This window comes from Ambystoma mexicanum, chromosome 7q (genome assembly GCF_040938575.1).
Source record: "Ambystoma mexicanum isolate Mex_15411 chromosome 7q, UKY_AmexF1_1, whole genome shotgun sequence".
In the NCBI taxonomy this organism is placed as follows: domain Eukaryota; kingdom Metazoa; phylum Chordata; class Amphibia; order Caudata; family Ambystomatidae; genus Ambystoma; species Ambystoma mexicanum.
The window spans coordinates 1020961966-1020989574 of NC_090941.1; the positions used below are offsets into that span (position 1 = coordinate 1020961966).

The following is a 27609-nucleotide window of genomic DNA, read 5'->3' on the forward strand; positions in this document are numbered from 1 at the left end:
TTGTGCCCAAGGTGCCGTCGGACTTCCATCTTAACGAGCCCTTGGTGTTACCTGTTTTCTTCCCGTCTCCTTCGTCGCCGGCCGAGAGGACTTTGCACTCGCTAGATGTGGCTAGAGCGCTGAAGTTCTACGTGGACCGCACGAAGAGTTTCCGGAGGACATCACAGCTGTTTGTGAACTTTGGACCTGTGAATCAAGGGAAGGCTCTCTCGAAGTCTTCTATTTCCAGATGGCTCTCCGGCTGCATCATGCACTGTCACCGGTTGGCTAACCGACCGCTGCCAGGCCGTCCGAGAGCCCATTCGACCAGAGCGATCGCTGCTACTACGGCGTTCTTATCTGGTGTGCCCCTGCTGGACATCTGTCGACGCACACCTTCACGAGATTCTACTGCGTCGATCGGGATTCCAGGGAGGAGTCCAGGGTCGGCCAAGCAGTGCTGCGCAACCTGTTTGCTTAAGGTGAGCCTGGTGAGGAGGTAAGAGATGCTTAATGTTGAGTTTTTTGTATTGCTTAATGTTGAGCCTTTTGCCACCCCCCGTGGTTGTGCATGTGTGTACTGCTATTTATTCTTATATTCATGAGCATGTGAATCCATGCCAGACCCCATGCTGGAGAAGGAACAAGTTACTTACCTGTAACTGTTGTTCTCCAGCATGGGTCTGGCATGGATTCACATGCGAACCCTCCCGCCTACCCCTCTGCGGCTCTTCTCTTGGTCATACTGCCACTTCACGTGCTACCAAATCTGAAGATGGCTGCCAGAGGCGGGGCTTAGGTAGAGGGCAGTCATTGGCTGTGGTCAGTATGACGCAGAGATCAGTGATTGGTTACTACTACGAAAGACAGATCAGAAACGAAACTGATACTGATTTTTTCTTTACCGAGGATTCCCAGCCTGACGACGGGGAATATTCATGAGCATGTGAATCCATGCCAGACCCATGCTGGAGAACAACAGTTACAGGTAAGTAACTTGTTCCTTCTGTCATATCGTTCATGAGACGGTTGGCCCACGGCCACCAAAATGCGTTTGCGGTCACAAAGTAGAGATATCCATATTTCGAAGGGATTGTGTCCTCCGACGTATCCCTTATCTTTGATAATACGTTTCCAGCTTGCTGGCCTCGGAAATCTTTTCTCTGTAGAGGGCGCTGCGCGTCGACATCTGCCGAGTCGATGTCCCTCGATGGCCACCGTATCGGCGCCAACGTCACCATGCCCATAAATAGCCACGCGCGGCATCCGTTGCTCAGTTCCGTTTTTCCGCGCTTTGTGGGGCCTCGGAACATCATTGCTCAGTTCAGTCAGATAACTAATCTACATCTACTCGAAATATACCAACTCGTTCTCGATGGCATCTTCATCGGAACCGACAACGCCACGATCCGGCTTCAAAAAATGTCGAGACTGCGGTAAAAAAATGTCTAACCGATCCACACAGGATCTACTTGTGGTTCTTGGGAGCCGAGCACCATTGTTCGGAGTGTGAGGACTGCATGTCCATTACGGCGAAAGCCTTGAAGGAGCGCAAGGGGAAGCTTGAGAGAGGTAAGTCAGTCAAAACCTCCTCGAAAGTTTCTTCGGCCGAGTCGAGGCATTCATCTCCTCGCCGTCAAACATTCCCATTCTAGATCTCCAAGTAGCTCCCACCATTCATCGAGATCAAGACACTCAAAGAAGAGACGTCGAAGATCCCCTTCCTCGTCGTCTTCTGTTTCCCCAGAAAGGGTCTCCTGCCCCACAAAACACAGCTCTCAGGCTGAGTGGGAGGAATTCAGGAAGAAAATGTTAAGCGTCTTTGAGAAAGCAGCCTCGCCCCCCTCGAAGACAGCTGAGGGTGATACCCCGGGTGAAAAACCCAAAAAATCAAAACGCCGGAGTCGCAGCACCCAGTGAAACATTCCACCCAAGAGCGCCACGGGCCATCGGGTAAGAAGGCACCGTCTTCGACGTTGCGAAGATCCCTTTGATGCATGGATCGGCGCCATCAACGCCGTTATCGAAGGGTTCTTCGACGCATCGGTCGATTGACTCGACGCCATCGTCGATGCCGACATCGATGCCGATGAAAGAGAAGACCACGGCTACTCCACAGCCAATGGTAATTCCAAGAGCCTCCGGCACGACGCCGAGACCGTCGTCGATGTCCTCGAGTAGGATCCCGATCCTCTCGAGTTCTTCGAGGCCTCTTCCGGTTTTCTCAACGCCCTTTTCGGCACCTTTGAAGCCTGTCACATCGGCGTCGGCGACATCGACATTTTCTCTCGCCCAATAATGACGAATTTGGCACCTTCTGCCTTAGAAATGGGTTTTATACCATTTCAGAGGTCAGAGTACCCTGGATTATCTTCAATTTATGAAGAAGGGGAAGATTCTGACCAGGAAACCTTCGAGTTGCAGAGGACCACACTACCTGTTTCAGAGGATTGCACCTCTGAGGAAAGAAGGTTGAAAGACCTACAGGAGTCATTACATGAGGCAAGTGGGTTGGACACTTCCCCAGAAGTGGATTTTGTTAAGCCAGACCCAGGGGAACATGCCGAAACACCCTATAGAACCCTGATGGCATGAATTATTGAATTCATGGGTTGGTCTGCGCCCTCGCCTGTTTTTCAACAGGATGACCTGACAGACATATTAGACAAAGGTCCACAGGAGGATCCTGTGGTCCCCTTCCATACAGCCTTACAAAGAAAAATTGCATCTAACTGGGAAACTCCTGAAGTTATCCCTGCTGTCAATAAAAGATTATCAGCCAAGTATAGGGTAGCTGCTGCTGACCCTGAATACTTATCGAACCACCCGACTCCAGAGAGCCTGGTGGTCCAAGCGGCAACTTCATCAAGCAGCAGGACCACTTACCCTACTGTCCCACAGGATAGAGATGACAAGAGGTACAATTCTATGGCAAAGAAAGTCTTCTCTGCTTGTAGTATGGCGTTGAAGTCCATCAACGCCACCTGTACGCTCGCCAGGTTCAGTCACACACTGTGGGAGTGTGCTTCATCAGCGGCTGACTGCATACCCGAAGGAGAGGAAAAGGAAGCCTTCCTTAACATTAATAAAGATGGCAAAGATGCCATGTCCGAGTCACTTCAAACTGGCATCAATTCCGCTGACAGTATCAGCAGGGCCATGGCGGCAAGTACAACAATCCGCAGGCATGCGTGGTTGCGAAAGTCTGGCTTTGCTCCAGATGTACAGGCCAGACTTTTGAATATGCCCTTTGACGGCTCTTCATTATTCGGAAAAAAGGCTGATGAAAGTCTAGAAAAACTGCAGACATCTAAAGCAGCAGCAAAATCTTTAGGAGCTGCTATCCGACAAACTTCTTTTCGCCCCTCAGGAACCTCTGGAAGAGGAAAGTCCTTTTGCTATTATTCCACATTCGGGAAAGGCAGAGGACAGCCGGCTCAAAGAGGCCAAAGGAGATCCACCCGAGGTGGACGGGTCAAAGGTACTAAGGCCGCAGCAGCAGCAGGTGCCTCTTTACCCTCGGCATCTGCATCAGCCGCCCCCAAACCACTCTGAGGTCTTTCCACACAAGTCTTCCATACCGCATGATCTATCGAAGCTGTCGAATGGTTGCTGCTGCAAGCACCTGAGGTGCGCGCACAAAAGGAATTCATCGTGACTCTGTTACAATTCATCTCTGAGAACTCCTATTTCCAGTATTGCAACCAATTCTATCTGCAAACATCAGGGTCCTCCATGGGTGCCACCATAGCACCCTCATATGCTAATTGTTTTATGTTAAAATTCGAGATAGACCATATACTGACCAAGGATGAATGGAAAAGGGACATCCACATGTGGACTAGATATATTGATGATATTTTTGGTGTGTGGATACGTACAGAACGACGATTTGAGGATTTCTTCGGATATATCAACAGTATTGACCCCAGAGTACAATTCACCAGAGATTCCTCAAAGGACAAGATCGCCTTTCTTGATGTACAGATAACAATGATGGACACAAGCTATAAAACCACCCTATTTCGAAAACCTACAGATCGCAACAATCTGCTTCACCGCTTGAGCTTCCATCAGCCTAGCTTACTCAGGAGCTTGCCATATAGTCAACTCCTATGAGTAAAGAGGATCGTAAGCGATCCAGAAGATTGCGTGACACAACAACTTTTGATGAAAGACAAATTCCTCCAACGGGGCTACCACCAAGAAGAATTGGACCTTGCTGCCAGCAGAATTAAGATCCTTGATCGTGATACTCTTCTCTCTACCCCAAAGAAACCAGCTAGAGAATTGAAATCACCTGTTTATGTGTCTAAATTTTCCACACAAAGCAATAAAATCAAGAAGACTATTAAAAAACATTGGAATGTCTTCAAAAACGACACAAGAATGCAAGACTTATTTAATTAACCACCTGTGTTTGCTTTCCAAAGAATCAGAAATTTAAGGGACAAACTTGTTCAGACAAGAGTACCCAACACAAAATTGTCCACACAACGTACTGGGACATTCCCATGTCTTCATTGTGCAAATTGTAATTCTGTAATCAAAGGTAACATTGTTTTCCACCCACGGACAGGCCAAAAAATTACTCTTAAAATATACGGCACCTGCGATAGCATCAACATCATATATGGCATTAAATGCCCCTAAGGAAAATACTACGTGGGTCAGTCCACTAGAGCGGCAAAGACCAGGTGGAATGAACATCGTTCCTGTATCCGGAATTCCAATCCAAACTCAGCCGTGGCCCGACATTGGGCCGTGAACAATCACAACTTGTCACAGATTAAGTTTCTGGTGTTGGAAGTGTTAATGAGAAACAATACCCATGAAGATCTCAGCCTACGATTAAACCATAGAGAAACGTTCTGGATCGACAAACTGAGCAGTCTGGTCCCTAACGGTTTGAATGAGGAAATTAATTACCACTGCTATGTCTAAAAAACATGCTCTGTGAAATGTACGCCTTGTGTATGGTTTAGTTTCTCTGTTGTTCTCCTACCACTAAGGTACTGATTGCATCCTGCAAGACCGTGATCCTATTTGACCATGTGATTTGTATACTTGCCTCGCTGTACATCCCGGACCACGTCTGGGACCCAAGGTGTCGTTCTTTTGAGCGACACCTACTTCAACAAGGTTATTTTACATGTATTGCCCTCCACCTCTTCATTTATTAATGTACTGATTGCATCCTTTATCCTTGATCCCATAAGACCTGAATTCTTATGTTCCCTTGGGCGACACTTGCCACAACGAGGTTACTTAAGAATACAAATTGTCTTATTTGGATGATATGCAGTCATTTGTATGTTACATCCCATGTATTACAACATTTTCATATGTCTATAATGTACCTCCCAGTTTTGTCACCAGGTTGTCCCATATTTATGGTTCACCAAAGTTATACCACAATTTGATGCTATCTCTTCCCAGCTGACTACATTTTTGCCGCGAGTATTTCTTCCATTTTCATGATTTTCCTGATTTTTTTTTCTTTTTTTTCCTAAATTGCATTTTCAGGTTCGACATTATGCTGTTTATCCTGGTAATTGTGTACTTTTTCAACCAGTGCGGACTTTACCCTGGTTTGCACTGTAGGTTTGGGTCCTTCGGCTACCTAATAGAGCCGTGATGCCCATGTGTCCATTTAAGTAATGGTTGCCTAGGCAACCGCCCAAACACGCCGTTCTGCTACTCAGAATCGGCTCCCACACGCGGAAGGACCCCCGTGCTCCGTGTTCACGGAGGTAAGTTATTCTATTGCGACCAGCCACATACTGTGTATACCACAGCCCAATTACTATACTTACCGTGATCCACTCCTCTCTTTTAGACCACGCGATCTGTGTGACTCCAAGGCGGCTATATGCACGCCACAACGCTGTCTTCTTAGGCACCTTAGCTACAGTGCTTGTTTCCTCTTTTGCAAAACCTATAAGGTGATATTGCTACATCCTATCCGCATTGTTTTCTGTTCACTCTTAGTTTCATCTCACTCATTTCTGTTTATTTTTCCTTTTATTCTATATTTGTGCTTGCACCATGGAACTTTCCCCTGATGGGTATGTGTTAAACATTTGATATTTTCATGTAATTATGCTAATATTTGTGCTGTACTCTGTGTGTAAATGTAACAGACTGGCCCTGAAGAAGGAAATTCCGAAATTCATTGGCCCTAGTCTTTTGTACATATGTGTTGCGGTTCACTCCCCTCTCACTAAGAAAGTATTAGTGACAGCTATATTTATCTTCTGGATAAACCAAAAATTCTTGAAAAGCCAACGGATGACTCATTGCATTTATTCTTTTGAGAATCTAAATACCTACGGATATAACAAAACCTCTTGAACTTTATAACGTGACGCCCTTTTCTGGGCTTTTGTTGAGAGCGGCTGCGTGACCTAGTATTTTTACTCGGTCTCCTGCTTGTTGGTCTTTCCACACACGACACCTGTAGGGGGCAGGTTAACTCACCATCTGACGGAATGGCAGGCTATAACGTCAGATGCTTGGGCATTGGAGACAGTTGCCCAGGGTTACTGCCTACCCTTTCTACACATCCCTCAGAGTCATCCACCGGGGAACAGCTCTCTAAAAGTTCCAGATCCGCTCCTCTTGCAGGAAATTATAGACCTGCTAGAGAAAGGTGCCATAGAACCGGTACCTGTAGCGGACAGGAACAAGGGCTGGTACTCTCCCTACTTTCTCATACCAAAGAAGGACGGAGGACTGAGACCCATCCTGGACTTACGAGAATTGAACAAGTTCCTCAGTAAGGACAAGTTCAAGATGGTAACTCTCTCTCAGATCCTTCAGGCCCTCCAGCTCCAGGACTGGCTGGTATCTATGGACCTTCAGGATGCTTATTTCCATGTGCCAATCGATCCCAAACACAGGAAATACTGAGGTTCGCAATTGGCGACTCTCATTATCAATTTCGAGTTCTGCCATTTGGGCTGACCTCCGCCCGAGGGTCTTCACCAAGCTAATGTCGGTAGTGGCATCGAGTCTAAGGAGGGAAGGGATCCACGTATACCCCTACCTGGACGATTGGCTGAACAGGGCTGTATCTTTGGAACAAGCTTAGATCCAGTTAGATTATGTCTGCCACTTCCTTCACAAACTGGGCTTCTCCATCAGTTTAAAGAAGTCACAGATGATACCATCACAGAGACTCCAATTCATTGGAGCGGTCCTGGACACTTCCCTGGGAAAAGCCTTGCCACCAGAGGTGAGGGCTCAAGATATTCTGCAGATGTTCAACAAGTTTCAAAATGCCCAACGTCTCCCAGCCTTCGAATTTTTGAGGTTGCTAGGCCTCATGGCATCCTGCTTCTTCCTTGTGCCAGAGGCTCGCCTGAGAATGAGATCTCTTCAGTGGGCACTGAGAACTCAGTGGTCGCAATTCTCAGGGAGAATGACAGATCTCCTCCGGATTCCGGACAAAGTAGCCCGCAACCTTCAATGGTGGGCCTATCCAGAGAACATCTTGAAAGGAGAACTGTTTTGGCAACCATGGCCGGGGATAACAGTAGTCACAGACGCCTCACTCACGGGGTGGGGAGCCCATGCCAACGACTTGACCATCAGCGGTCGATGGTCTCCATCGGATTCCAGACTACACATCAACCTATTGGAGCTGAGGTCGATCAGACTAGCGCTGAAAGCTTTCCTGCCATTAGAACAGGGGAGAAATGTCCTGATAATGACGGACAACACGGTGGCCATGCACTACCTCAACAAAAGAGGAGACGTAGGGTCACTGCCACTGTGCAGAGAGGCAATGCAGGTCTGGTTTTTGGCAATTCGGGAAGGAATCTCTCTATCGGCAGTCCACCTAGCCGGAGAAAAGAACTTGACAGCAGACGCTCTGAGCAGGCAGAGCACAGTCTCCCACGAGTGGGAGCTAGCTCAGGAAGTCCTTCAAGAGATCTTCGCCCTTTGGGGAACTCCTCAGGTGGATCTGTTTGCCACAAGCACCAACAGGAAGTGCGATCTGTTCTGTTCAAGGTAATTTCCCCCGAGAGGAGCTCTGGGAGACGCGTTCGTAGTGGACTGGGAGTTTCCACTCCTTTACGCATTTCCACCAGTCCCTGTTATTCCTCAAATGATCAGGAGATTGAGAAGATTCCGGAAAACCATGATCCTAATTGCCAGGAGAACGTGGTACCCGGACCTTCTAGATATGTCCATCTGCCCTCCAATCCGTCTTCCAGTCAAAGAGAATCTTCTCTCGCAGAAGGGAGGTCAGGTTCTCCATCCAGGCACCAGAACCCTCAACCTTCACGCTTGGCTTCTGAAAGGGTGAGGTACAAGGATTGGGATCTCCCTGATGACATCATGGAGGTGTTGTTTTCGGCCAGGAGGCCAGCAACAAAGTCTTTATACCGCTGCCGTTGGAACAAATTTTGCAGCTGGTGTAGGGTAAAGAATATCGACCCTATTTCATGTGGTACACCAACGGTGTTATCGTTTTTACTCTACTTGGCAAACTCAGGCCTTCAAGTTGGCACTGTAAAAGGCTATCTCGCAGCGCTTTCAATCTTCAAGCGCACTGCGGGGGAACCCTCGTATTTCAAACTACCTCTTGTGATACAATTTCTCAAAGGATTAACTAATGTTTATCCTCCAAAACCATTCCAGGTTCCCTTATGGGACTTTGTCTTAAACTTCCTAATGGGCACTCCATTCGAACCACTTCACTCTTGTTCGCTGAGATTTCTCACGCTTAAAACTGTCCTATTGGTAGCACTAACATCTGCTAGGAGGGTGAGCGAGCTACAAGCTCTCTCCTGTAAAACCCCACATACAATTTTCCACAAGGACAAAGTTGTCCTACAGGTGAAGCCTAATTCCCTCCCGAAGGTGCTTTCTGAATTTCATATTACTCAGAAAATTACCTTAACTTCGTTCTACCCTCCTCCCCATCCGGGGAAAGAGGAAGAAATGCTACATAGGCTGGACCCAAGGCAAGCTCTAAGCTTTTACATCAACAGAATGGCTAGGATCAGGCAAGCAGACCAACTGTTTGTAGGATACTCGGGTCACAAGTTGGGACTACCCATAACAAAACAAACCATTTCCAGGTGGATTATTTTGGCCATTTTGGAATGTTACAAACTGGCAGGGAAAGAGCCACCCCAAAATCTTAGGGCTCATTCAACCAGGGGTATCGCAGCCTCTTCGGCTCTTCAAAGAGGGGTACCGGTCAGAGACATATGTGCGGCTGCCACATGGTCGTCCGCACATACATTCACAAAATTTTACAACCTGGATTCCTTCACTAGTCAAGAGACCAGATTTGGCAAGGCCGTATTACATTCGGTCCATCCCTAAAGGGATACATAACATTCTTACTCCCACCTCCAATTACATGCCACTGCAATGGGAGTCTATCAAAGATAAGGAATACGTCGGAGGACACAATCCCTTCGAGAACAAGTTACTTCTTACCTTGTAACCTTCTTTCGACGGGATGTTCCTCCGACGTATTCCTTATCGCCCCTCCCATCCATCCCTGCAGTAATACTTCCCTTGTGGTTGCAGCTTACGTCCTTCAAGGTCAATAACCAATTCAGGCATCACTTATCTTATGCTACAAAACGGAACTGAGCAATGGACGCCGCGCGTGGCTATTTATGGGCATGGTGATGTCGGCGCCGATACGGTGGCCGTCGAGGGACATCGACTCGGCGGACGTCGACGCGCAGCGCCCTCTACAGAGAAAAAATTTCTGAGGCCAGCAAGCTGGAAACGTATTATCAAAGATAAGGAATACATCGGAGGAACATCCCGTCGAAAGAACGTTACAAGGTAAGAAGTAACTTGTTCTTCTAGACTGACAAACCCTCCTTTGGTCGTATGCCAAACGTCTCATCTATTTATTGAAACCTCCTCTAGTGATGATGAATCTGAAGTACTTTTGTCTGAATTTTGCATGCTATCGTAGACATCATTGTCTTCATCAATATCTATTGCCATCAACTCTTTTACTGCTCTTATCTCACTTGGGTCTGGGTCAGTTCGATCATGAGGTTGTTTTTTCTTTGTCATCATATGCATACATCCTTCCGTACATCCCTCAGTTACCTCAGCGCAAACTATGGGTAAACAATGTATACAACAACAGCACGTTAGGAATATTCCAAACACCATTACTAATATTGAGATCAACTTCCATCCCCAAGAATGTAGTATTCCCCAAAACCAAGATCCTATTCCCCAGCTCCCTTCTCCAGTAGGGAGTTCAGAGCTTAGGAAGTGAATTTTTTTTATTGCTTCAAAGATCGTGGGGGAACAGTCATCGACATAAACGCAACATGCTGATCCCACTATTTTGCAAATTCCCCCACGATCAACCAGGATCACATCGAGAGCCAATCTATTTTGCAGCGTCATTAACCTGATTCCTCTTTCTTCCAACGTCATGTTAAATAATATATCTGTTGTTGTGTTTATTGTATTTTTTAGGACTCTGGACAGTTGCCTTATATTATAGGAGTTCACTATCTGTCCTAAGAATGGAATAAATGATTTTGCTACATCAGTTGCTATTAAAACACCCTTGTCAGTCCTTTTGACTCTAGTTCTGGATAATCTGACCATGGCTGCTGTTTCTAAGAGGAATACTTCTGGGAACAGTAGCCCTAGGTAACATGTACCTCCCCAGTTTCTGGGCAGCCAAGGATATGCTTTCTCTCCACATATAAAATAAACTGGATCACCTACGTATACTGGTTCTATTTCCCATTTTAATACCCCTGTATTCATGCAACCAGTATATGTTCCGACTGAAAAAGAGCCTTTCTTTTTTAGACAAAACGGGACAGTTCTTGGGCTATAATTCACTGTGTAAGATGGGGGAATTGCATCTTTGTCCCCTTCTGTTCTTACACGAAACGTCATTGGAGATGTTTTTTCTGGTGGGGACAATCTATCTCGTCTATTTTGTCGTGTTATTTTTCATGTACTTTTCCTCGTAGGCTCTGGGGCTATTACTTGTGCTTTATGGAAAATGGAACAACCCACAGGCTTCATTATTATCTCCTCAAACTCATTCATGATGGTTCTGTCTAATTGACCCGTATTACTCTCATTCCATTTCCCATAGAACATTGCACCTAAACATGCACTACATGCAGAACTTAATGGTAGTGGCTGCACATACCACCCTATTCCTTTCCCAGCATGCTGTGGTAAATGGGCACATACCCAGCAATTTGTTTTCTTCAGAATTGCATGTGTCATGTTCATGATCAACAGTAAAGTGTTATTTCCAAAACCTTCCCTGTGTCTTTCTTCCATTGGGTGCAGGGTATAAGTGATCACCTGAACCGGGCTTTCAGTAGTGGATATATTAATTATTGGTAAAAACATTTCTAATGTGTGTATTGTTTCTACCCACCATAATATTAGGGCTGTCGATATTGGTGCTATCACGCTCATAAAGCATATTATTGTTGTCAGTACCAGCATACAATTTGTTTTACCATGCGTTTTTCTTAAGCTTACAGTCTTTATAATTGACTCATTCTCAGCGATGGTGGTGCAGGAGGAGGCGGGAACCGGTCCCGGCATGTTTCTCGTCGTCCTTCTTTCTTATCACAGTTCGTTGTGGATATCTCTCTTCGTCGCGCTTGCTCTGATGTTAATAAGTTCAATGGAATTGTCACAGTTCAGTTCTGCCTGTCCTTTTTAGCCTGGATTTGATTATTCGTTTTTAGGCGAGATCACTTATCCTTTCTTATACTGCTCAGAGGACCTTTGATCAGTTATCTTATCGCCTTAGTATCATGTGCGCCCAGCTTGTCCGCTCTGGTTCCGGACACATGTACTTTTTAAGATCGCACCGAGGAGCCGCGAGTCTTGAATTGTCCGACTTGCACAATTCTCACGCTTCTCTCCTCTACACCTCTGGTTCCTTCTCCGTCCATGAGCTGAACCAGAGGTTGACATAAACACCAAAAAGAACTGCGGATCACTTTGTCTTCCGAGGCCGCAAGTTGTATCGCCTTGCTCCTGGTATTGTATGATCCGTGACCAGTGCCGTTGCACTTCCAGATTCAGGCTCAAAGTCAGCCTGTGGCGCTACTGCAGGTGCTGGTGTGTGCCGTGCCAATGATGCAGATCCGTTTTTTTGGCGTGCTGGCAAGTGCTGTTGGGCGCCAAAGGGGTACACGATTTGTTTCTGCTGGTATTTGCAAGGCAGTTTTCTCGTCGGTCAGCAGTGATGTCGATTCTGCTGGGCAACGTTGGGGCACTCTTTGCCCTTCCCCCTCTTTGGCAATCGTCTCAGGATTTGTTTTGAGTTTCACTTCTCGTTTTGGCAGATTAGGTGGCTGCTTACTGGCAACAGTTTCTTTCATTTCTGGGACCGCTGTCTCTTTCCGGTCATCAGTCTCAGGCAAGTCTTTCAGTGCAGTTGGAATCTTCTTGGCATGGGTGGCATGGATCCACGACCTTTTCCATCCACCCGTATTGCCGTCTGCGTCGCCAAAAGTACTTGATGGGGCCCGCGCCACCTGGGTGCTAATGATGACTTTCTTTCAAAGTTCTTTAGCAGCACCCAGTCTCCTGGCTCCAGCGCGTGCCCCGGACCGCTGTATCTCACTGGTAATGCCTCCTGCACCTGCTGATGAATCAAACGCAATTTCTGCATTAAAAGGCCACAATAAGTCCTAAGCACAGGTTGTTCTATCTCACTAAGTCGTTTTGGCTGAGGTGCGACCAAACATTTGCCGGCCTCCCCATCACGATCTTGTACGGGGAGAGCCCAGTTTTAGCCTGTACAGACGTACGCATGCATAATAGTGCTATTGTTAATGCATCCACCCAACTCAACTTGCTTCCCGCACAAATCTTGCTAATCTTTGATTTAAGAATCCCGTTGTGCCTCTCCACAAGACTGGCAGAACTCGGATGCCTTGAACTATGGAATCTCTTATCAATCAGAAGACCAGCACATATCTGTAATACCACTGCACCCACAAAATGTGGTCCATTATCAGACCATAGGACACGGGGCAAGCCAAATCTGGAAAAGTACTCCTTCAACATTACTTTTGCCGTGCTCATTGCTGTGCAGTCCTTCAAGGGATATGCCTCCACCCACTTACTGAATGCACAGATCACCACCAAGATGTATTTTAAGTTTTGGCACCTCTCCATCTCTATAAAATCAAAATGAATTACCTCAAATGGCATGGAGGGCGGGCCAAAACTGCCCGTGGGAGTCACTGTTCCCTTCCCTACATTGTGTTGCAAACACGTGATACAGTTCTGCACCAACCTCTCTGCATTCTTTTTTATGTTTACATTCTGCCAAACTGCAGAAAGGTGCTGTATTATTTTCTTCGCACAGATGTGCGTAGGGCTGTGGGCCATTGTGACCTTTGCAGTCACGTACGAATTTGGCAACATCCAGTTTCTAGTTCCCTTGTCCACCCAACAACCCTCCAGATCCAACTGAGCAGATCCCTCTGCCCACCCCTGTATTTCATTGGCCGTAGCCTCGGCCTGCATTTCTTTGACAGTGACAACTCCATCTTCTATCATACAGGGTACTTCCTCTGAACCGTCATCATTTTGGTATTCAAATCAGTGGCAGTTTGTTTCGCAATTCTGTCTGCAAATGCGTTTCCCTCTCCTACTTTGCATGTTACTTTTTTATGTGCCTCGCATTTCACTATTGCTAGGCGCTTTGGAAACGTGAGTGCAGACAGCAATCGTACAATCAAAGGGCCATGTTGAATTCTGGCGCCATGTGATGTCAAAAACCCTCTCTCAGACCAGAGTTGACCAAAATTATGAACCACTCCAAAAGCATACTGACTATCGGTATATATATTCACATTCAAATTTTCAGAAATCTCGCAGGCTCTGGTTAATGATATTATTTCTGCGGCTTGTGCTGAATTATAGGGAATTCTTTTGCCTTCTACAACGCTCTCTAGGGTAGTGATAGCGTATGCAGCAGTTGTCGTGCCATCTGGTAATTTAAAACACGAGCCGTCACAAAATAACTCTCCATCTGGCTCTTTCTGTGGGATATGACTTATATCAACTCTCCCCTTAGTTTCTTCGTCAGTGACCATTAAGCAATCGTGGGGGGGGTGATTCATTCTTCCCAATTTCTTTTATGGTTGGTGGCATTAATTCTGCAGGATTCAAAGCGCTACACCTCATAATTTGGATATGGGGCGCAAACAAGATAATCTCATATCTTGTCAATCTAGCAGAGATGAGGTGTTGCGTCTGTGTCCTATTTAATAGAACGTCTATGGCATGTGGCACCATCAAATTTAAAGTGTGCCCCAATACCATCCCTTCCGTTTGTTTCACTGACGCAGCAACCGCCGCGACAGATCGCAAACATTGTTGTAGTGCGCGCGCTACAGGGTCCAGCGCAGAAGAAAAATAGCCGCACGGCCTATTTCTTCCACCTTGTTCCTGTGTCAAAACCGCCAATGCACATCCTTCACTTTCACACACAAATAGTCTAAAAATTGTCTCATAGTTCGGCGTACCCAAAACTGTAGCCGAGCATAATGCAGTTTTCAATCCATCAAATGCTTTCTGACATTCCTCATCCCATTGCAAAGGCATAACCGCATCCTTCCTAGTTAAATTCACCAACGGCTTCACAATTAACGCAAAATTACCAATCCATTGTCGGCAATATGAAGCCATGCCTATTATGACTCTACTCCTTTTTGTGTCTTTGGAATAGGCATACAAGAAATACTTTCTATGCGTTCTGGCGTTAGTCTTCTCCCTACTTTCGATTATACTGAAATTTCTTCAAACTAGCTTAATGGCCATGTGCCGCTAGGTGTGACAGTAGTAATACAGTGCTTTCTTTACAAATCTCCTCTGTGTCTGCAGCTAGCAGTAGATTGTCTATGTATTGCAAGAGTACACAACCCACGGGTAATTCCAGCATGTCTAGCTGCTCCTTTAATGCTCTACTGTAAATACTTGGACTTTCCGTGTAACCTTGCGGAATCCGTCTAAATGTAAATGATCGTCCTCCTAATGTGAACGCGAACAAATATCTGCTGTCCTTGTCCACTGGAATACTGAAGAACGCGTTTTTCAAATCTACTACACTAAAATATTCTGCTGAAACTGGTATCATTGTCAATATTGTAGTGTCGTCTGGCACTAGAGGAAATTGTGGATCTACTACCTTATTCAATGCGCGTAGATCAATAATGAAACAGTAAGGTACCTCATTACCTCCTGTTTTATAAACCGGACGAATCGGGCTGTTGCATGTACTGCCTGTAATTTCCTCGATTATCGCTAATTTCACCAAATCTGTAACAATACTCTTCAGTCCTTTCTCACCTTCAGCCGAAATTTTGTATTGGGGTATTCGCGGTAGGGTAACACCTTCTTTCAAAATGATCTTTACTGGCTCTGTCTTTAAACATTCTACATCATTGTCATGCATTGCCCATATGCAGGTTGGTACTTTACTTAGTTCCCCTGGTAACGCTTCGGACATGAATTCTGACACAGGGGCATCGTGTGGCCATATCGTTAGAAACACTCCGTCTGCCGTGCAATGTATAACAGAACCTAGTTTTTTCAACAAGTTTAATCCCACCAAATTCTCCCCACATTTTTCTGTTAAAAGGAAAGGACAATGTTCAGTAAACGGTCCTATGGTAACTGGGACTGGTTTGGACACTGGGTTTATGACTGGTGTACCTGCGAACCCTACGGAAATATTCTTTTGCCCTGACAGTGGTATATCCGGAACCAAGTGATGGTCTGTTGAACACTTCTGTGCTCCTGTATCTACAAGAAAGCGGTGCTCCTCATTCCCGACTCTCATTTCTACGGGAGGAACGGACAGTACTGAGTCTGATCCTGAGGCGGGAGGTGCGGATGGGACAATGGGAACAGGGAGTGTCTGTTGTGGGCCTGATTGGCTACGCGCGCGGTCTGTGGCTGTGGGAGGGCTTGAGCTACCGGAGGGGGAGCTTGAGCTACGGGCGGGGTCTGGGCAATAGCTACTGACGTGTCTGGTCTTACTTCTGATCTTGGGCCTTGTTTTGTATGGGTCAATATATTTTCTATCAATTCATCTGGTATGTGTAATTCTCGTTGTGGGTATATCTTTTCTATATTCAACTGGTCACGCCTACCTGCCCTTCTTAGACTCTCAGCCCACTCCTCCTCTTCTTACTCTTCCGCTACTTCACCTTTCGATTTATGCCTGCGTGCATGCTTTGCTCTGCTTTTAAATCAGAGCATTGCTTCCTTTCTCCAGTCTTTAATAGTCTCAAATGCTGCAGGACGCGCTTTCTTTCTTATCAACACCCTTTCCAGGTTGTCTATCCTCGCTATCTCAAAACTACCATTAATCGGCCACTGATGGTCTTGTTGCTTTCTGGTTTGCCTATGCCAAGTCTCACAGAATATTATCTCTCCCACTCCATACTTCACATACATCTCATACGCCGGCGTTCCCCCAGGTGGTACAATTTGGCCATCTTCCAAAGATTGTCTATCACAGCGGAAATACCCTGCTAAGGTGGACAATACCCCAGGCATGTTTCAACCTTCCCCCTGGTTAATCAACCTTACCTAGGGCGTTTGATTTTGCAAAGTCAACTCTCAACCAATATCAGGATACTTTGAATCGAGGAATGACTCACCTGATAAATCAACTCGTCTGTATACTGACGCACCAAAGGACGTCGTGTCTGAGTTTCTTGGCTTCCGTCTTGTTTCGGGACCCTCACCTCCTTGTTCTCTAGCCAGGCACGTGGATCAGGGATCAGATGTGTGCAGATCTGCAAAAGAATCTCATCACTTTTATAGGGCGCCGTGAACACCTTTTGATCCCGGCTCGATCGTCCCGTCACGCCGTTCTCTGTCTTACACAATTACAACGTTATGCGATGGAACAAGTGGGGGAGGGTCCCTATTCGGGCGCCATCTTGAAAGGGGCCCCTAGGAGACCCTGACGTCTATAGAAACAAGGCGAGTCACCACACACGATAGATACGTCAGACACAAGGTTGTATTCCCAAAGCTAGGGTTTATTGCAAAGCAAAAGTCTCAGTTGGCCAACTCGGTCTCACGCCCCGCAACGTGTATCTCTAGACCTCGAGGGACGCAAGAGAGTGAATTACGTACATCAGTTACATATATATAAAATGCATATCAAACAATCAGCTATGACATTTTTAACACCCCCCTTTATTGGGTTTCTTTGAACTTGGTGTGATGATGGACATCTCCGACTACTATGACACCTTCAAACATCTATTCTAGTAACAATTTGCAATTTGTGAGTGCGAAGGCATCTTTCAGTTGTTGAATGGAACACAGCGCTTCTGTTCTTGGAAGCGAGCTACATACGGGGGGGGGGAAGAGTTGCATTCCGGACCTTGCTATCTATTAGGTGCTATTCGCGTCCTGTGAGCCGACACGCTCTAGCGGGCTCAGCAAAGGGGGTCGTAAGAAAAGCATAATTCAAGCCTTTAGCGGTATTCTAACATATTCTACCATATAACGAGACTGGCTGGCAGCTGTGAAATTATTAAATGCCCTGCAGCTCTGTTTCAAGGCTACATTCGGGAGGGAGCCGGGCATTCTTCCTGGCGCTGCCTACGTTTGTGTTTCAGCGAACTCTTGTTATCCTCTCGGCCCAGCGGCCTTGTCCTTTTCACATACAGACAACAATGTTTTATAGTCGAGCAGTCTAAGCGGAAAATATACTGCGAAGCAATGGGAACAGAAAGCAATGAGCAATGGTTAGAAAACAGAATGGCGATTCTTGTTACATCAAAATGGCTGTTCATTGGCAAACTTGAAAACCTATATTCTGTCATATCGTGCATGAGACGGTTGGCCCACGGCCTCCAAAATGCGTTTGCGGTCCCAAAGTAGAGGCATCCATATTTCTAGACTGACAAAGGATATGTCCCCACCTGAGGGGTGGGGGGGATGAGTACAAAAAGAAAAAAGGAATGGATGTGAGGGAACAGTTCCAGATTTCATTAAAACCAACTATTGAGGGATGGAAATCACTTCATTATACCTTTTCGGAAGGACCCCCCACGTCAGTGTGGAAGGAGTAGTCCTTGGACCTGAGGGGAGGGTCAGAAGAGATATCTTGAAGAGAAACCTGGGGAAGGGAGCCATCCCCTGGGACTGTGAACATTATCCTTTTGTGTTGAAGTACATGTATATATATATATTTCTTTTGAACTTGAACATTTGCGCACCTTTGAAGATCAGAGACATTACCATTAGCACCTTCCAGTTACTTTTAGAATGTAAGGGCGAGGATAGAAATTCGGAGACACGACAGTTTGCTTTGGACATCTTGACATTGTACAGACCCTTAGTTTTGGTTGAGGGAGAGAAAATACTTCCTAGAGTAGGGACACTAAGACATTTTCCAACCCATTTTTATTTGAATAAAGGTTCATGGCAGCAAACTTAAGTCCTCTGTGTCCGTGTCTCATTCCTGGCTCCTCACAATTCTTAAGGAAAACTTGCTCCAACCCTATCTATTGGGTTTTAGAGTAAATCCTAGCACCAAAACTGACACTGTTTAGTTACTAGATGATATTTTGCACATTTCTGAAGGAGGTACTGCCTGCCTTATGATACTGTTATATCTGTCAGGGGCATTTGGCACTCTGGACCATTTTGCCCTACTTAACATTCTCTCAAGACGCATGGGGATGGAGGAATAGTTGTAAACTGGTACAGACATCAAATTGTCAAAATCGGGAAGATAAATTCATCCTCAACTTTTTCACCCATTCTTTTTAAATTTGTATATGGAAACGCTGCTGGTGGATCTAGTGCTTAGGTGTCCATCAGTATGTGATTGACAATCAAAATCGCAAGTGTCTTCCAATAAAGATATTTTATCAGACATTGAATGTATCAGTATGTCTAAAAATCAATAATTCAAAGCCAGAATTTGTATGGCTTGGTGCAAATAAAATCTTGAAATCTGAAACCTTTGATTCTGGTAATAAACCTCTGGTAAATCCCTAGGATTTCTTATTCTTAATTCAAAACCCTCTTTGAATTCTTATGGAAACAAGAACGTTCACTTAATCTACTATCAATTGTGCCTGCTTTGTAAAATCGAAGGGCCTCATTCTGAGTTTGTCAGTAATTTGGAGGTAATCCTGCTGAATTACAGCCAACATCAGTTACCGTCACTTGGTCCTGTGGGTTTACCACGGGATTACAAGTGGTGGTAAGGTGATGTTAGTCCCCATTTTTGGACTCCATAGGACTTCATGGGGTTCTTGGCAGAATTATTGATGGATTTTGGCGTTAAAGTGGAGGATTTATCTCCAGCAGAGCAGTAAAAACAGCAGTAATCTGTTAATGCCGAAAGAAGGGTGGGTAACAGAATTATTACCACCACTTTTTTACCACTCTGGCAAACTCTGAATGAGACCCAAAGCGTCCTTCCCTCTAATTTTCAATCTCCCTTTTTCAATCCTTGTTTTTATCTCATGTTGATAGTGAGAATACAATTTTGATTGGATACATGAGTCTACTTTAAGACCCCTAAAAATAGCATTTCATGCTGCTGCAATATTGTTTGCATGGGCCCGAAAATGTGATGCTGTTACACACCTATACTGAAACCATGCACTTCGTTTAGGTTAGCCCTCGTACTTTCCTTATTAGATTACATTTGTGATCTAGGAAAAAATAGGAACTCTAGCAACAGAGAGTTTTTGATAATTCTTCCTAAAGTGAAGAAAACCCACTCTCAAACAGGCCCTCTCCAGAAGTGCTCTGACATTTTGAACTAGTCTACCTATTTTTATTTGCACAGCAGAATCCGCCTACAATTTACGACATGTTTGCAACCCCATCTCTTCTTTGAACTGTGTTTTTAAAAATCAGATATGTTTGTTTCCTTCAAATCTTCTGGTATTTACCATCATTTTTGTTAAATTACTTTTCATGTTTCTTGATTGTGTATTTCTATTGCTGTATAGCACTCCGTATACCATTTTGTCTGATCAGGTTGGCGCTCCCTAAATGCCAAAATAAACACCAGGACCCAAATCGATCTTGGAGAAAAAATGTAGTCTGATGTCTGGCCCCTGTGTAGGCAACCCAAGGACCTAGGCCTTGTGGTGCCGGTTTGTGTGAGGAAAATTGAGACGTCTTGGGCACTTTTTCGAAAGCCAAACAATGACCTCAGCAGCCAAGAAAGAATTGCAGGGCAATAAACCCCAAAGACTGAGTGACTTTTTGTAAATCAGGAAGGAAGAGTCTAAAAGTGAGAGGGAAGGACTGAGGACAAAGGTCTTGTAGAGAAGTCTCATGTGTTCATGTTGTGCTGAATTCTTAATAAGTGACCTCTGTTAAACCTAATCCCTTAGCGTTCTGTTATTTGTAATAAAAACCCTCGCATCATATACTTGACTTTGAATCCTTTGTTGATCCCACAGGCCTGACAGGTGTCAATGACTGCAGGCATTGTATATGGGCAAGTTCATGTGTCTTATGCACTGTAGAAGTCCATTGTGCGTTTAAAGGAAAGTCTTAAATCACACACTGGGTGCCAAGACTAGCTCTCAAGTTTCAGGAATATGTGGAAGTGGAAAAGATAAAGCGGTGTAGTAACAACATGACAATCTGCCTTTCTAAGTTACCGCTTGAAGAGGAATTGGATAAAGAAATATGTCAGGGCTGCTTAGATAGCTTCATTCCTTATAATGAATATGCTACTTTGGGAGAAAACTAGAGGGACGTTTTCATCAGGGACAAACTTGTGACAAAGGTTTGCAGATGGATTGTGGAAGCCTGGCAATGTTAGCTAAATATTGCAGAAAGGACCAGATAATATTAAGTTAATAGGCAGTTAAATAGTGAATTATCACTTATAGGTAAAATACTGTTCAGAGGCAATAACTTAGGATTGTCTCATAAGATCGTCAATGGTTATATCAAAACTGTGCATAGAGGTCAACTTGGAATTACTCACATAAGCCAGTCCCAGGTTCATTTTGTGGGTGTCCGATGTGAATATTGCAACCAAGAGAATTGGCGAATGCTGACCCTCTCTCAATTGTGGCAAGAGGCAGAAGACTTGCACTCTACCACTCCAGCATTTATTGCTTCGAGAGGAACCATGAGGCAGATTTGGGATTGATATTCTTAGGGCGAAGTTTGGGTTTAAGCTAAACAAGGTATGCTTTACGTAATGTCTCTTTATAGATGGAGTTGGGGAGATGAGAGCTTGCCGAGAAATGCTCAATTTGTGGTACGGTAGATGAGGCTACCCCAGGAGTGTGCATGAAGGAGAGCATTGAACATCACTAAAATAATCTGCGTGGGTTGGTTGATTTTTATTTAAAGAAATCACAAATCGGGGTGGACGTTTAACAGTCATATTTTGTTGATCATTCTTTTTTGTGATAGTGGTGTCACGAACATTTAATTTTAATGGTCAAACTAGCTTTCAACTGATTTGTTTGCCACTCTTGTACTAACCCACTGTTTTTTTTCTTCTACAGCATAGTAAAGGCATTGCTTGCAGCTGGAGCTGACCCAAACCTTGGAGACAATTTCAGTAATGTTTACCAGTCAGCCAAAGAGAAATCGCTGCATTCATTGGAAGGTATTTTGCAAAAGTTCTTTACAATTGGCTCGTTTGTTTTTGCTTCTTTCATATTTGCTTGATCTGTTGGAACTCAATTATTAGATTTGTTGTATGGCTGTTAATCATTGCACTCCTTATGTATGCCTTACATTTCTTGAATCCTCTTACTAAGGTGTATGTCACCCTACTCACTAATGCATAACTTTAATTTGGCTTCAGAGTAAAATCAGTAAACATGTAACATAGAGCATCATGATTATTGCTCCATCATAAACTCTTGGTTAGCCGTTTTGAATCTTGCACCATAGCCACCCCTCTTCCTTCAATTGTCTGCTTAGTTTCCATGTTTTTCAATTGGAGAGAGGGAAGATTGTTCTGGGGCTGTTTATAATTAGGTAGGAAAATAGTAACTGACCAGACATGCTATCTTTTGGATTGCTTCACTTTTTGAAGTATTATATTTTGTGTGCTTTGTACAGTGAATAGGCCCAGTCCATCAAACAAGTTGCCTATTTATTTAACCATTTTTATTATTCTTTGTAATGGAGACACTTATAAGGGGGTCATGGTGAGGGACTAGGGGTCTCGGAGGGCCAATGAATGCCACCCGCTATGCACTGCATCCCATGAAGATGATGCATGGTGGCATCATCCAAAGGCCACCAGCATTCAATCTCCAGAACCCCAGCAAGACTTGAGTCTGAGTGAGGAGTAATTTGTGAGACCTGTCACATCCAGGAAGCATGCCACTCTCTGTGGATTCGATCTAAAGGCTCACATGTGTAGCTGGAGCAAAGCTCTCAGCATACACAATAGGCGAAGAAGATCAGGAGTGGCGGTTAGAGGGGGGTTCAGAGAAGAGCCAGTGCTTGCAAATCTGGAAAATTTAAGCAAATGCTTTCACATGGCGCAAGGTAAGCTCCAGCAAGGAAATATCATCACTGGCAGAGGACAGAACCGGAGGACAGTCACCCTGCCACAATGAAACTTTTTCCTGATTCGATTATGGTAGCTGGTGTACTTAAGCCTTTGGCCCACAGAGACTCCATCAATCAGAACAGGGGTGAACACAGGAAATCAAGCAATGAGCAACACATTCATTCAGTAAGCAAGAGAGGAAAAACACATGTGAGGAGGTGGGCCCACAGAGTATTAACCAGTACCATGGCAAAGAGTTAAAGGAGAATGGCCTAGCCAATCCCTGACCTTATTGAGTCACTTGATCCCAGAGAAAACAATATAAAAGGAGGCAGAAGGAGACTAGCTCTGATGGAGATTTCACGTGTCCCTGAGAGTGGGTTAATTTCCTTAGTGGGATTTGTGCTTCAAATACCACAGAGACTCACTTTTGGCATAACATGGTAAACTGGAGAAACATTTTTTTCAATTGTCCTTCTGTTAATTTGATATTTTTATTAACACGTCCATGTGATCTGTTATATGCAAGTTTGACCACAAGGAAGATTGCAGTAAGGATCAGTGAACATAGATCACAATTATATAACAGAACAGACAGAAAAGATTGCGTGGAATCTCAAACTCATTCGACAGATTGAACATTGTGGGAAACTTATGTCAGTGGCCCACGACCTATGAATGGCATGCTTTCACGATTAACAGAATAAGAACGTTTTCAGCTTCTTCTTGAACAAATTGGTCGATTTAATTTCTCTTATATCCAGTGGAAGCTTGTTCCAAGCCAGTGGGGCGGCTATGCTGAATGCACCCCCTAAGGGATTTGCTGGTTCTACAGTGGCGTGTCATTAGTTGGGCTGTGTTATTTATCTGAGCTGCCTCATGTTCTGTTTCTCGACAAGGCACTCCTTCAGATATGCTGGCATTAAGTTTAAAGAGCATTTGTGAGTAATCAGTGGATTCTTGCTTTCACTTGAAGCCAATGTAAACTACGTCTCGCCTCCGATACGTGGTCCCTCCATTTCAGGTTCTTGATCACACTTACCGCGCCATTTTGGATGACTTGCAAATGATTAATCTCGGATTGGGCGGTGCCAATAAGGAGGCTGCAGCAGTAATCGATTTTTGAGCCTATTATATCTCTCGCTATCGTCTCTGCATTGACTTGTGTAATAAACGGGCAGATAGGTGCCAGTAATTTTACATAATAGGTTGATTCCGTGACTAGACTGCTCATTTGTGCTTTCATGTTTAGATTTTCGTCCAGTGTTATGCCTAAGGTTTTTACTTTTTTCTGTATGTCTAGTGTGTGATTAGCTATGGTAAAACTATTAAACATAGGGTCTAGTTTAGCCAATTTATTTTCCGAGCCGACTACCCTGAGCTCTGTCTTTTCATTGTTGCGAGCCAGACCATTTTGTAGCATCCATTTGTGAATGAGATCATGTACTTTATTGATAAAATATTAATTGAAACTATGCGGTCCAGTTAGTGGGAAAGCGCACTGCGTGTCGTCAGCATAGTTTGTAAACGTGATATCATTTCTAGCGAACAGGTCGAAGAAGAGAACCATAAAGATGTTATACAGGGTTGGCGAAACACATCCCCCTGCAGCACACCAAATGTCAGGGCTGCTGGTTTCGCTTCAGCTTCCTCACTGGCCACTCTGCATTGTCTCTCACTTAAAGGATATGATCCATTGTGTCGCCCAGTCTGAACACAGGGTGACCTCTTTTAACCTGGTGGACAGGATGTCATGGTCCACCAGGTCAAAGGCTGAGGATAGATCCAGGGTCATTAGAAGTGACACCTGCCCGCTATCCATTCTTTCCAGTAATTTGGACTTCAGATCAAGGAGAGCTGTATCAGTCCCATGGCCTTGCCTGAACCCTGATTGGAACTTGTTAAGAATGGTATGGCTATTGAGGTAAAGGGAAATGTGATTATAAGCAACCCTGTCCAAGATCTTGAGCAGGAAAGGTGTGTTGGCAATTGGTCGGTGTAACTAGACCGAGATTTGGTTCTTCTAGCAGTGGAGTAATTCATGCTTGTTTAAGTCCTTTAGGGACAGGGATTTCCTCAAAAGAGCTATTCACAAATCTAATGAGTGCCGGCAATAAGATATCAGGGCATTCTTTGATAATTGTGGCAGTGCAGGGATCCCCTTTGCATCTGGTGGATTTAGGATTCCAGATGACGTTAGCTAATTCTTCCTCCGTAATTGGAGAGAAGTAGAATTGCTGCACAGTGCAGGCGTTTTCTGTGAGCTCAGTGTGCTCTGTTTGCCTGGATTTTAAGGGTGGCTTTTTTGGCTTTGGTGCCTTTTTAATGGTTGCCAGTTTATTTGACATTGCCTCTTGAATTGAGGTGCACCAAACCTCATTTTTCACAAGAGGTTCTTTATTCGTTTCCCTGGGAACTTCCTGTTCTCTCAAGATTTTTAATATTTTACTATCTGAGGTAGCCCTGGCAATTCTATTATTAAACACGTCTTTTCTTGCTTGTATGATTGCTCTTTTATATATCTTAACTGAATTTTTCTAGAGTGTTAAGTCTGATATATTCTGACTCTTCCTCCATGCATAGAAATGCTTTATTTTCCTTGTTTTGAGTTCCTGGATTTCTGCCGAAAACCATTTATTGTCCTTGTGACCCTCCTGACAATACTTCCTCTTTATTGGGGCTAATGACTCTGCTATGTTGTGAAATGTGTTAAGGAATGAGTGTAGATTTTCTGTTTGCAGGATCTCTGATGACAAGACCGTGACCCATGATATAAAACATTCCGCTGTTAGCTTCTTGAAATTTCTGGCTAGCTTTAGGACCTTCCCATTATTTTTATTCTTTGCAAAATGGTCATTGGTGATATGGAAGTAGATTCTGTCATTGTGCAACTAAATATGGTGTGGAACTGGCACAGTGTGAAATTTCTGAGTGCGTTTTAGCTCCAGGTTCTAGCCAGGGAGACCCTGGTTAGATTGACACCAACGGCTACCAGGAGCTATTTTCCACTCCCCAGCCCAAATGGTTACAAACAAACATTGCTATGTGACATTAATGTGGGGTATTTTCACACCATATGAACTGCATCTGCTAAAGATTAGGCCCAAATGTGCAGGAATATTGAAAGCATACTGTTGACTGGAAGACCAAAAAGGACAGACTTTAACCTTAATTTGCCAAACACTCAAATATTGTCTGCAGAAAAAGGAAAATAAAAGCTAATTGTGCCATGGTTCCAACAAGGCCGAATGAAATTAGGCTTGCTTTCCATTACGATTGACAGATGCACTAAAGTGCAGATTTGCTTAATCAGAGAGCTGCCATGGAGAAGTTTGAACATTTTGCAGCTGGGATGAAGCTATGAACACATGAAAAACAAAACTCCATTGCCAGAGGAATTAAATATCTTATAATATAAAGTCTAATATTGATGACATGGTGCAGGAGAAAATGTATTTGTGATAAGATGTCAAATATTAAACAATGTAAAGAAAGAAATTGCAACATTTAAAACCACTAGTTGCTATTCATAAGAACTGACTTTAGCCTGGGCTGGAAGACCCAAAGACGCCTTCCCCACATTATGTTGCAAAGGTCAAACCCCCCTTCACCTCTATCTAGAAACCTCTTTGAAGCCCCAGCAGAGGCAGGAAGGGGACTGGGAAGTGGTTTATTGGGGTGAAAGGACCACCATTGAGTTAAAGAAGATGCAGTTCATGAATTTTGAACACTGTAAAATACTTGAAATTAGTTGGTGGTGGGGACCTGAGATAACTGACAATTGACAGGCACCAGAGAATTTCACATGAGTCAGGGGGTGGAGTTATACCGGTCTGCTCAGGGAAGATAAGGGAACATATGTTCAGATATTTAGCCCTGAAAGAATGTTAAGGATTATCTTGCAGACCAAGTCAACAGAGAGCAGATGCCCAAGCATACATCAAGGTTTTGGGAAGAAGAAATGGTTTTATTAATTAAGTGAAAAGTATGTATGTAAGTAATTAAAAGGCTACCATAGGATTATACAGAGAATAATATTATGCTCATAAACACGGGAACCGTAGTAGGTACCGCCATGGTTCATGTGTCTTCGGAAAGCATAAGTTGATAGAAATCCCTGCAGAATTCGATTTTGGGAACTGGTCATAAGCTAAAATGTGATTGCAGCATCCCAGAAAAAGTTATGGATTGGAGAGTCAGGAATATGGTAACTTATTGAATTGGATACCTGTATGTGGAATATCAAGATTTTAACTGAAGTCCATTTGGGGGGGAATCACAAAAATCTGCCATTTGCACATGCAACATTGTGGCGACATCAGGCATAGTTCATTGTGAACGGCATGATCAGACCAATTTAGAAATTTATGGATGGCGATCCTCATCTGTAAACTAAAGAAAAGTGTCCCGTAGAAGGTTTTTAAATTCATATCCAAGTTAGTCAGAAATATAGTTTCAGATGGGTGGAGCAAGAACGCTCAGAAATGGGGCATGGGAACCAGGGAACCAATCCAATTGAAGAGGCTAAGCCTTGTGTATGGGGAAGAACAATCAAAGTCCAATTATAAATATTAGCCAATGAGCCGGCACCTCATAATTTAGAGATTTTGGGTGTGAAATCTGGAGGGAACTAGGAGAGAGGCTGAGCCATACATAACCAGAGGCCCAGAGAGACAAACAGAGGGATTGATGCTGGAGGCCATCCATAAATGAGTCTGGAGAGGTAGTAAGTACAAAAGGCAAACCATTGGTGGGGATCTGTTTGAATTAGTAGCTTCCCCTTATTGATGGGGTGGGCATACAGAAGTAGATCCCTAGCATTTTCTTGCTACTTAATAATTTCATTAATTCCCACATAGTAAACCGACACACTGGAGTGATTTGGGGGAAATTTGAAATCTCAAGCATCTATCCAAGTGATGATAAAGCTATAGGCTCTCATTACAAGTTTCCTGCCCGGCAATTCCAGCCTGCCAGTATTACCGTTTTCCATCAGGTCCACTGCCAGAATTACTGGCACTTTACAGGTCCAGCTGTGGAATTACAGGCACCGGAAAGAGCGTCATCGCAGGAATGGGAAGCTCACCAGCAGC

General features: G+C 44.4%; 1 protein-coding gene across 1 annotated transcript in view; it reads left to right on the forward strand.

Annotated features, from left to right (window-relative positions):
* Window positions 1-27609, forward strand: part of CLPB (ClpB family mitochondrial disaggregase) — a 1931888-nt gene that overhangs the window by 455477 nt on the left and 1448802 nt on the right. Inside the window, exon 4 of the mRNA XM_069640284.1 lies at window positions 21513-21616. Within this exon, the coding sequence (XP_069496385.1) occupies window positions 21513-21616 (104 nt within the window). The remainder of the gene's footprint in view (window positions 1-21512; window positions 21617-27609) is intronic.